Here is an 11,888-nt window from a genome sequence, read left to right as displayed (position 1 = left end):
TTCAGAAATCCTTCTAATATGCTGACTGAGGAATGCACTGAATTTTTAAGTAAAAGTCACTAAATAATTTCACTCTAAATGCGCAAAGCGTCATGCCTCGGTTTGTGAAGTTGCATCTGTAGTCAGCAGGGGGCAGCACAATGCTTGAGCTCAACTGAAACTCCTTCATAACAACCACATCTGTTGTACCAATAGACGCTGTGGTTAGCAGCCGTTTATTTTCCTAAACTGATCAAAGTTGATTTTATCAAACCCACATGTACTGTAGTTTAGACTCTGGTCTGTTATCATTTTACTGTTTGAAAGCTGTAATGCAAATATGTTTTCAAAAATAAACTTCTTTTTATTTTATGACATCTTATTAAAAGTTTTCAATAATCTATTTATGTACCAAACTTGCTCTGGTCAAGCAGGACAACTTACAAATTCTGCTCATTAGCTCTGCCAGGAAGTCGCCATATGGGTTTTGTAAAAATCACATATTCCTAAGGGAATCATGTTGATCAAACAATACAGCAAGACATTTTTTAATTAAATTGAACAGATTTTTGATATCCCAAACATTATGTGTGCACTGAGCTGTGCTTGAGCTGTATATTTGGTCATAACGTCTGCAAAAACAAAAGTGACATTTTATTAAATCTGGAAAGTCTCCCAATGTTCATCATGCCTCTTTTTATGTTGTTCAGGTTTGTACTGATGATCAAGCAAGGTTTTTTTTTTTTTTTCTTGGACGTCACCTGTAGAGTTTATGCCCTTTATGCCCTGCGCACTGTTGTATTGTCACAGAAACTCAGATCTCCATTGATAACCCATGTGACAAATCTGAAACACTTGCCCATCGGTCTATCAGAGCTAGACTGAGCGCTAGCACATGTCCTTCAGGTCATTTTAGGTTGACATACGTATGCGTATGTGAGAACAGCACAGATTCTCTAAACATTCGCTTGGTATCTCATTATAGGAAACATATGGCCAACTCCTGTAGTGCATTCTTTCTGAAGCCTTTAAACAGACCTGAACAGAATGACAGATACTGTAACCTCTCATTACTCTATAGCGAACCGACTTCAGGAACTGCATGAGCTACTGAAGGCACAGTGACATCCAGTCGGATATTAAAGCAATAGTTCACCCAAAAATTTACATTTGCTGAAAACTTTCTCATCTTCAGTCCATCTAAGATGTAGATGAGTTTGTTTCTTCATCAGATTTGGAAAAATGTAGCACTGCATCACTGTCTCAGGATGCTCTGCAGTGAATGGGTGCCGTCAGAATGAGAGTCCAAACAGCTGATAAAAACATCACAATAATCCACAAGCAATCCACACCATTTCAGTCCATCAGTTAACATCTTGTGACGTGAAAATATGTTTTTAACCTCGAACCTTAAATTTGCTTTCAGCTAAAATATGAGTCCTCTATCCATAATATTGCTTTCTCCAGTGAAAAAAGTCGTCTTGTCTGAATCAGGAGAGAAATCTGCACAGATCAATCACCGTTTACAAGCCAAAACAGTCCAAAAAAAGAGTTAATGATGGATTTTCACAGCTTTTCACTTCACAAGATGTTAACTGATGGACTGGAGTCATGTGGATTATTGTGATGTTTTTATCAGCTGTTTGGCTGCTAAATTTCTCCAAATCTGTTCCAATGAAGAAACAAACTCATCTACATATTGGATGGCCTGAGGGTGAATACATTTTTGGAAAAATTGAAACTCCAGTGCAGTTATAAAGAGTTTTGGCATGTAACTCCAGTGTCGTTTTAACACAAAGCACTGACCTTCTGAAGATAAGCAATAGCGAACCCTTACTATAGTCCGTGTTAAAGCTCAGATATGCTGGGTAAACTGACAAAGCATGTTACTCACCTACCTGCTTGACTGAAGCTAAAGCAAGTAATATAACTAACCTTAAAATTAAGAATGATATTCACACTTTCCAGCAGTTCAGAATGTGCTGAGTTCATGAATTCAGTACCATGGACAGGTCTCATGATGGGATCAATTGTTGACACACTCACTGCCGAAAATCTCTCATCCTGATCTAACCCAGTGTCCAGTGTACTAATGTCAGTGACAAGAACATCATGCCCATAAGGCAGAGGAAGTTCCTGAACAAAAACTCAGAGACTCGTCACCACTGTCCTTTCAAATTGTACGATTGGCACAATGTTCCTGTGAGTGACCGAAAAGCAGATAATCACCCAAAACCAGCATCCTGAGATCCTTGTCTCTCAGTGATGATAAAGCTGCTTCTATGTACCTGCTGAGCATGCAAGATGCTAAGGCTGAGCCTAAATAGAAGAGGAAAAAAATCTGTACACTTAAGCTTGTAGAGCACACAACTCCAATATCATGCAAAATCCCCCATCTTTATCAGAAGATAATGGAGTAAAAACCCCTCTGAGTTTCCTCCAGTGGAACTCTATATAATCCCTTTTCCTAAGAGGGAGGATATTTCTACCTCCGAAACTTAAGCAGATTCCCCTACAGATGCTATGCCACTGTTGATAGAAGGGGTTTCATTGTGAACTGAAACCTGCAACCTGTGGACACCATTGTGAAACCCAAGAGTTTTCAGAACATACTCTCCAAGCCTATTGATCAAGCGGGAGATTTCTGTTGAGCTGGTTCCATAGATGGTGCTGTCAACATCTGATGGGCAAAAAAAAAACAAAAAAAAGCATCCCAGTTTGCATCTGTCATAAATTGTATTCAAAATTAGAATTAATGTGTTTCAAATCATGTTGAAATGAGTATCCCAAAGGTACCCAGATCATCTACTATTTCTAATGGAAATTCAAAGTGCAGATTCATGCATTCTCTAATGGCTGATGTTGCCAACAACCCATTGCACTTTGGAGGAGGATTTAACACACATTCTGAACTATATGTGAAATACATTTGGACATTCATTTGGGCATCATTATGCAAACACATAAGGTGAGTTCTCAGCATGAAAGACCCACGACTGGAAGATCAACATGCTTCTTTTCTCTCCAATATGGTAGGATGAATTGTTGAGTATAGCATAAATTAAATAAACTAAAATGTGGACTGTGTATAAAAGGATGTCAACTGTGAAAAGACGAGTCCTCTGCACAATCTGACCTGTGCTGCAGCATGGTATTAAACCACACCATGCTGGTTTCATCTGTTCAGAGGAGAACTGGCCCCCCGACAGAGCCTGGTTTCTCCCAAGGTTTTTTCTCCATTTCTGTCACCAATGGAGTTTTGGTTCCTTGCCACTGTTGCCTTATCTTGCTTAGTTAGGGATGCTTAATTTCTGTCAGTATTGTTGACTTGATTGCACAAACACTATTTAAAGAGAACTGAACTGGGTGATGACATCTCTGAATCATCAATGAACTGACTTTAACTGAAAAACTGTTTTCTATTGTCCTCTTGCATTATCAGCACACTATTATCCTGTTTAACACTGTAAAGCTGCTTTGACACAATCTGTATTGTATAAAGTGCTATACAAATAATTGTATGAAAATGTATTTTTTCCTAACAAAACGAGCACATACTTTTAGGGCATAGTATAAGTAGGCGAACTGGGACACAGCGTGCTTTATCTCTTGGTTTAGGGTTACACCCTCTGCTTTTTTACAGGTGGGGGAACGGATGTGACTGGCTCATGAGGGAACATCACAGATGTTGTTATGGGCAAATGTTATGCCTTCCTCTCCTGCAAATACTGCAGTCAAGGTATCCGTCTATTTTTAGAAGGGCAACAGGCCTAGCTGCCGTCAATGACACCTTTCCCCATGGTTTAGCGTTTGAAGCAGCATTGGGACAAGCCATTTGCTCTGGGGTTTTGCAGATCTGGCAGCATTCACAGATCTCCTGCTCTGTCTGCTTACATGGCAGACAAACATCATATCCACTGCTCTCTATCCCTGAGGCTTGAGAGGTTGAGCCAGAGATCGCTCTCGCTGTAGTCCAGTCACTACTTTGGGTCGCACCATGCGAAGTGCACAGATTAAGGAGCTTCCAAAGTCTTTCACACCTGAGGCGTCCCATTGCAAGATACTGAGCAAATGTTTGAAAGAAAGGGGAAAGGCCTCTGCCATTACACATACAGACCGGTTTTGATGACTGTAGCTTAGGGCTGGGCAAAAAATCGAATGCAATTTGATTTTCATGCGAATCTCGACAAGCTACACAAAATCGCGTTCAAAATCGGCAATGAATCGCCTGCGATTTTGAACGCGATTTTGTGTAGCTTGTCAGTGATCTACGGCTCTGTGTAGTAAATGCTGCTCCATCTGAAAGCACGTGCTGGAGATTTACTACTAATCACAGTAGTGGCTTTACTGACGAGATGCGCATGAAAATCGCATTCGATTTTTTTGCACAGCGCTACTGTAGCTGTGTCTCATTTCAAAGGCTCAGGAGGTCGCATTTGTTGGCCACAAATGTCATTGAGGCTGTATCTTTTCAGAAAAGTAACCATTATATTCCATTGTAATAAAGAAATCACATTACAGTAATTTACGCCCCATGAGGAATAACAGTCAGTTTTATAATAGTCGCTTTTTTGACAAGAGACAGCCTATATATGATGTATGTAGATGACAAATGCAGCACCTCGGAGGGCGCAGCCCTCGAAATGAGACACATACCAATACTAGCATACTAATCTTAGTATTTTTGGCATTGAACGATATAAGACTAGATGTTAGAGTAGAGTAGTATATGCTAGTATGCACTTCTGACTCACAGCTCCAAATGTATGTTATAACATACATTTATATAGTAATATGCATTTACGTACACGTAAAAATATGTTTTTATGTTGTTTTCTGGTCAGTAATACATTTGCTTACAGTTTGAGAATGCATTTTGTATCAAACATTAATCATATATGAAACTTTACGTTATAAAACTTGCATTCATCCCATTTTGAGAATGTTTTTTTCCTGAGAAGGCAATGTTTTTCAGGTTTTGTAAAGTCATAGACACTTATAAATGGTTAAATATACAATGCGGGAAAGATAAAGCCAATCACAGTCCAGCATGCAAACATTACAATAACGCCATTGTTATCTGCTTACGTTTTTAATAGTAAATATTCAGTCTATTTAAATTTGAAATGTCTTAACTTCACAAAAGCTTTGCATCTCTGAATCATTCTTTTACAGTTTATCCCTATAAAGCTGCTTTGAAACAATCTGTATTGTATAAAGCGCTATAGAAATAGCCTAAAGGTGACACAACTATATACAACATAGCTGAATAATATGCAAAAGAAAGTATGAAAGAAGTCTGTATGCCTGGCAGGCACTATAAAACGGGATGTTGAGGAATAAATGAGGGGTGTTCATATGGCTGCATGTGTTTTTCAGCAGCAGAAACGCAGAAATCCCTCGTGACGTCACGGGGAGAGAACGGGAGCGCGTCAGCAGCGCTCGCCCTTTAAAGATCGCAGCCAAGCCTCAGAAGGATCCTTAGAGGAATCGCAGACCTCCAGAAAAACAACCTATATCCTATCATTTCCATCGTCTACCGCGACATGACGACCGGAATTTAAAATTACGTCTTCATACGCCAAAATTTAGGTGAGTTTCGAATCACATCCACGAATCGCTTTTGTGTTTATACAATATTTATTATTTAAAACACACTCTATGTATTACGTACAGTTGATTATATATCAAATAGTCTTAAAGGTACAGTAAGGTGATACTCACAGTTCACGGCTGATTTCTCTTTGTCCTTGATCTTTCTGCGCATCCTGCCTGCAGCATCCAGCGCTGCATCACATCCCGAGCACTTTACTGACAAATAAAATGATGGATTCAAGAATATCTACAGTAGCTCGCATCCATGCGCTCAGTGAATAGATGCTGCTCCCGCATTGAGGCTTTGATATTTGTCCTGAAGGTGGTTGCACTAATCAGGGAAACGTACATGTCAGACTGGCAGAGGTCTCATTGGCCAGTCGTCTCTATTGACTCTGGTTATATGTAAAACATTTAATATAAAAGCTGAGTTTAGTTTGATTTGAATTGCATTACTTTTTAAATGTCTTATATGATTTTATATGCTTATAGTAATACTGTATGTATGTGTCTATTCAAGGAAATGTTTGTAGAAAGCCAGTTGCTGGATTTGTCCATATTTTACCCAGCACTGGGTTGTATTTAACCCAGCATTTTTTAGAGTGTACTGAAACAATCATGTTAGACATGAATTGATCCTATGGCACATTAGGTTCATGTTATGTCATGTTTTAAAACAACAGAAATCAGAAAGTATCCCACTTTATAGGCATTCAAAATAGAAATATAAAAATATGATGTTTGACTGATATTAAGTTTAGGAGCATAGGCGGAGCGTGTGTGGACTTGGGGCAAAAATGGCACTAAATTGGACAAAAATGCGCTTAACCAATCACACACAATTCTGTTGAGCTTAGGAATGCAATGGCCAATCAGAGGCGTTCAGATGAGTCATCGTTGAAACAGATCAGTTTTGTTGAGTGCGCGCACCTTCGCCGACGGAATACCGGACTCTTGCGAATTCTCTCATCGTAAACAACAAAGCGCAGATGTAGCCTACATACAATGTAGCCTAAGTAAGAGATTCATTTCACAGTGTATACAGCTTCAGTGATTATAACGATAGTTTTGTTTTTTTTGAGAGTGCTTAAACTCGCGATAGATCAAAGTTAGTGATAATGTCACTTTCTATATATAATTTATTCGCTGTTTGAATAACCGTGGAAAGGAAACGTTATATAATTATCAATTTCTAATGTTTTTATTAAATTGTAATCAAGTTAAATACAAATTCAGTCCCATTAAACATTATTTTAGCCTACATGACACCCATGTCTGGTTCTTGCCTAAAAAGACGTGTTTATGATGTTAATACATTTGGCTGCTTTTAGCCTTACCCTGGAGTTGGTTCACCCTCCGCCTATGTTTAGGAGTGATGCAGATGCTATGTTTTAAATGTAAAACTTTTGGTACACTTTCAGAAAAAAAGGTACAAAAGCTGTCACTGGGACCGTACCCTTTCAAAAGGTACACCTTTCTACCTTATTTACCCTTAAAAGGTGCATTTTAGGTACATATTTGTATCTGAAGTGTACATATCAGTACTTAAATGGTACATAGGGTACTGCACCAGTTATAACTATTATACCTTTTTTTCTGAGAGTGTACTTGTATTTCATAATCATTCCTTTCAGTTGCCCCCATCCAGGTCTTTTTTGAGCAGCACTATGCCAGAACAAAGCAATGATTACCGGGTGGTTGTATTTGGAGCCGGTGGAGTGGGCAAAAGCTCCTTGGTCCTGCGCTTCGTGAAGGGAACCTTTCGCGAGAGCTACATCCCCACTATCGAGGACACCTACAGGCAGGTGATCAGCTGCGACAAGAGCATCTGCACGCTGCAGATCACAGACACCACAGGCAGTCACCAGTTTCCCGCCATGCAGCGTCTGTCCATCACCAAAGGCCACGCCTTCATCTTAGTGTACTCCATCACCAGCAAACAGTCTCTGGAGGAGCTCAAACCCATCTTCGAGCAGATCTGCCTGATTAAGGGGGACATCGAGAGCATCCCAATCATGCTAGTGGGCAACAAGAACGACGAGATGAACGCTCGTGAAGTGGAGAGCAGTGACGGCGAGGCCATGGCCAAGAGGTGGAAGTGTGCCTTCATGGAGACGTCAGCTAAGACAAATCACAACATTAAGGAGCTGTTTCAAGAGCTGCTAAATTTGGAGAAACGCAGGACTGTAAGCCTTCAGATCGACGGCAAGAAGAGCAAGCAGCACAAACGAGCCGAGAAGCTTAAAAGCAAATGTGTGGTCATGTGAAAAACCGAAGTGTGCTTGGAAAACCAAAATGGTTTCACTTTCAGGACATTGATGCTCTGGGGTGCGTTTCCCAAAAGCAACTATGGTCGCAAGTTCCGTCGTTACCAATAGATTTCAATGGAACTAACTACCATAGTTAGCTAACGATGCTTTTGGGACGCACCCCTGGCTAACACTGTTTACACCTGAAGACAAGAATGTTGGACATACACTTACCATAGTGCATTTGCAGGAACAAGGATTGAGTGAGACAACTGTTGTTTACTCTGTTTACTTTCTTTCTTCTGTGGAACACAAAAGTAACATCTTTGAAGACTATGCTGGCTGCTCTTTTCCAAATTTCAAAGGTTACACTATAAATTTGTTACTTCAGGAATTATTTCCTTGTTCTTTGACACAATTTCCTGTGGAGAAATGCCTAAAGAACCAATGTTGTCATTTTAATGACATAACTTCCCTAGCTTGTCACAGATGTGATTGTGACGCCGCTGCAGGTTTGCACCAGATTTTTACCCTGTCCTAGACCACAAAAAAGAAAAAATGCAGGTAAACAGATGCCAGTGTGCATGAACCCAATGGCAGTACTAATACATTTTCTTTTATCAATAATGTAGACTAAAGATTACACATGACATTTCAAAAAGCAGTAAAATCAGTCCTGCTCATTAGCTTTATAGCTGTTGTGAGGAGAGCAGCATTTCTTACAGCACAGGTTGGGCTACAGTATATTAATGAACTGTACAGTATAACAAATACGTCATATATGGCAGTTCATGATTGCATACATCAGCTGGATGAGAACATGTCAAGGCATGCAGCCCAGTAGTGAAGGTAGTAGTCAACTAAAATAAGCGAAATGGTTGTTGCTGTGTTAGTTGTGCAATTTATTATCAAAGTAAGGCTGCTATAGTTTTATTTTACTTCCATATGCCTTAGATTGGACTTTCTTTTTAGAAAAATGAGTTTATAAATGTGCTTTTCGAAAAGGGAGTTGACTATTTTCCTAGTACAGTATTTGTATCAAGGGATATTGTAGTATGAAAGGAAAGATCAGCTAAATTCACATGAACATGAATTAATTGTAAAACTTAAAGAACATTTTCTTTGTATGTTTGTCTAGATATATTATCTATATTTACTTGAGAAGCAAAATGACTTAAGATATTAAATCTTGTTTTCTGAAAAAAAAAAGTCTTTGCTTAAAAGAAGAAAAAACATCTGTCAATGGGGTACGCAAATTAATTCACAGGGAAAACAAGAGCATTTTCTCATTGGAAGAGATATATATATATATATATATATTTTTTTTTTTTATAAATTTTGATAATGTTTTAGAAAACAAGACTTTATATCTTAAGTCATTTTGCTTCTCAAGTAAATGCATCTTGATTCAAGAATGTTTAGATATTTGTAATGGAAAACAAGACAAAAATACTAACTAAGAAAATAAGTTTTTGCAGTGTGGCTGTTTCATTTTTGAATATTGTAAACAATAATAATACTAGTTATTAGTTATTAATATTAGAAGTGTTTTTTTCGAATATGTGTTTACACATATTTAGTGAAATATCAGCAAGTGCTTTTGAGAGCGATATACCGGTATATATATATATATTTTGTAATTATATATTTTAGCATGACAGGTCTTGTACTGTGAAATATTAATCAAGTTCAAGTGCTACACTGTATTGAAACTCACTTGTGGTTAGAGTGATGCAAACAACTGTATATTAACTATAGTAGAGACCTTTAATGCGATATTTAACTTGAATCTGTGCAAATGTTGCTGATGAGAATTTTATGGATGCAGGAATTGCTTAGTCCCAAAGCTTACAGCGGGTTTCTGTTATACAGTAGGAGTTCTGATATTAAAAATGTAATATTGTTTTGATGAAATGCCTGTATAGACATCATGTGTGCCTACAAGTTTATATGATTGTATTAGGTCACAAGAATAAATATTATTATGCATTAAGCTGAATCACAATAATATGTGTTACTGTAGGGAGGCTAATGACAGCTGTCAGTTTTTCTTGAATCATCCATTAACTACAAATATATCCAACATTTACACATGAAAATATTTGAAGGGCTGCAGTAGAAACCTGCTCCCTTTGAATTCAAACAATTGTGTTAAGGTCAATCTAACAGCTGCCACGTTTATGTGTGTACTTATTCAAACAGAGGATGAATGGTTTGACTCTGAGCAGAACTGATGCTGGTGTGTGGGGAAAGGTGGGGGAAGAATGTGTGTGGTATTTAGACATGTCAGAGTAATGAGCCCGCCTGGCTCATTACCGGCGAGTCAAGTGGCCTGCAGTATAATAGAGCACCTGCCAGCACTTAACAAGCATCAAGCCAGCAGCGCAAGCTCTGTCACGATGATCTCTGCCAGCCTCCGCCAGCATCATGCTCCATTAATCTGAGTAAAACATTCTACTATTTAGAAACAAGAAAAACTAGCAGCAGCCTGACAGTAATATGGTTAAAGGAAACAACAGTTTATAATGACCATGTGTGTGGACCGTAAGAAAAGAAAAAAATATATGTATACAGTTTGAGGAACATACATATATATAATTGCTATTCACAGATAATCTGTCCCTAGTTGTCCAGTTAAATATGGTCTACAGTATATGGAGCAGATTGGATATCTTTGACGTCAAACCGAACATGAGACGAAATACCAATTTTTTTTTATTAAATACTAAATTTACTAAATACTAAATTCATTTTTAAAGTGCTTTAATCCAGGCTTATACTATAGTTCCTTTACTGAATTCATATTTGTTGATAATACATTGATAATAACTTAATGTGTGTGTGTGTGTGTATATATATATATATATATATTAAAAGTAAATCACATTTAAAATGTTGTTAGAGTAGCCTTTTGTACATTTTTAGTTCATGGGGGCTGCCAAGCCTGCACTGAAGCAAAGACTTTAGATATATTATTACTATGAATGGGAGAAAGTGGGGATTGTTGTATTTTTCCCCCTAGTGGTTCAAATTGGTTGCAAAACAGGCGTAACCCTTCGCTTATTCACAATGTTAAACTCATTGAATAATGAATGTATCCACATATCCACAGGAAACAAAATATGTTATAAAAAAAACAACAACCCAGGACTAATCAACCTATTTAATAACTGGAAAACAATTACTTAGGACAAAATTATTCATACTGACCCATTTCACAGAAATAGTGTTTAAATAATGTTTGATAGAAAAATATTGGTAGGCTAATTATCACCTGAAGTTTATAGAACATATGGTCGGGTGGTCTAGCTGCATAAATTCAGATATTTCAACATAGCTGAAGCTCAAATTGGAGCCGAACATTTTTCATACTCTTATATGGGCCCAGTCCCAAATGACACACTTCATGTGCACTTGCGGTCTCGCGAACTTTCAATGGCCACTGCATGCACGTGTCCGTTAAAGGGATAGTTCACCCAAAAATGAAAATGTGATATTTATCTGCTTACCCCCAGGGCATCCAAGATGACTTAACGTAGTTTACGTTAATGGGTGTGTTGATATCCAGCCGAAGAGCAATCAACCATAACTTCAGGCGAGCAGGCTCAGAAGTTGGGAATACGTGGAAAGTCACCACTGCCGAATGAGTTCGCGCGAGAGAAAGTAATCTTTTAGTTTTAAGTCGGTTTGAACAATCCGGATAAGCGCAAGTACCATTTTGATTAGCCGGCGTACCTACAATGTTTGTGCACTGTGTAAACAATGAGTGACGTATACGCGCGAGAGATCACTTCCGGCGCTTGCGTAAACTACGCCAGAGCACGTACACACCTCACGCACCTCACGGAAGCCGTGCGCGCGCCCAAGGAAGTTGGACATAGTGGTGTATTAGAGGTAAAAAATGATATAAATACTGGCACAAACCGCTCGTTTCGTGTCTTAGGACATCAATGTGTCGTCACGAGACACAGGGGTTAATTTGGATTTGTCTGTGCATGCTTTTTTTACTCTCATAGATTTTGCTACCATTGCCATGCATTGTAAAACTGATAGACTGCAACGGCT

General features: G+C 38.5%; 1 protein-coding gene across 3 annotated transcripts; it reads left to right on the top strand.

The window, feature by feature from the left end:
* The first annotated feature begins 5,478 nt into the window (after positions 1-5,478).
* On the top strand, positions 5,479-7,924 carry LOC107670053 (GTP-binding protein Di-Ras2-like). 3 transcript variants are annotated; one of them, XM_016462534.1, is made up of 2 exons: positions 5,479-5,571; positions 7,223-7,924. In XM_016462534.1, exon 2 carries the CDS (start codon positions 7,242-7,244, stop codon positions 7,839-7,841), a length of 600 nt encoding a protein of 199 aa, XP_016318020.1. In that variant the 5' UTR covers positions 5,479-5,571; positions 7,223-7,241; the 3' UTR covers positions 7,842-7,924. The 3 variants fall into 3 exon arrangements, with proteins under 3 accessions (XP_016318020.1, XP_016318018.1, XP_016318019.1); XM_016462532.1 differs by having other exon boundaries at positions 7,209-7,924; XM_016462533.1 differs by lacking the exon at positions 5,479-5,571 and adding an exon at positions 7,030-7,041 and having other exon boundaries at positions 7,209-7,924.
* The last annotated feature ends 3,964 nt before the right edge of the window (positions 7,925-11,888 follow it).

The sequence above is a fragment of the Sinocyclocheilus anshuiensis genome, unplaced genomic scaffold, assembly GCF_001515605.1.
Source record: "Sinocyclocheilus anshuiensis isolate Anshui unplaced genomic scaffold, SAMN03320099.WGS_v1.1 scaffold664, whole genome shotgun sequence".
Classification (NCBI taxonomy): Eukaryota; Metazoa; Chordata; class Actinopteri; order Cypriniformes; family Cyprinidae; genus Sinocyclocheilus; species Sinocyclocheilus anshuiensis.
This window is presented reverse-complemented; position numbering and strand designations above follow the sequence as displayed.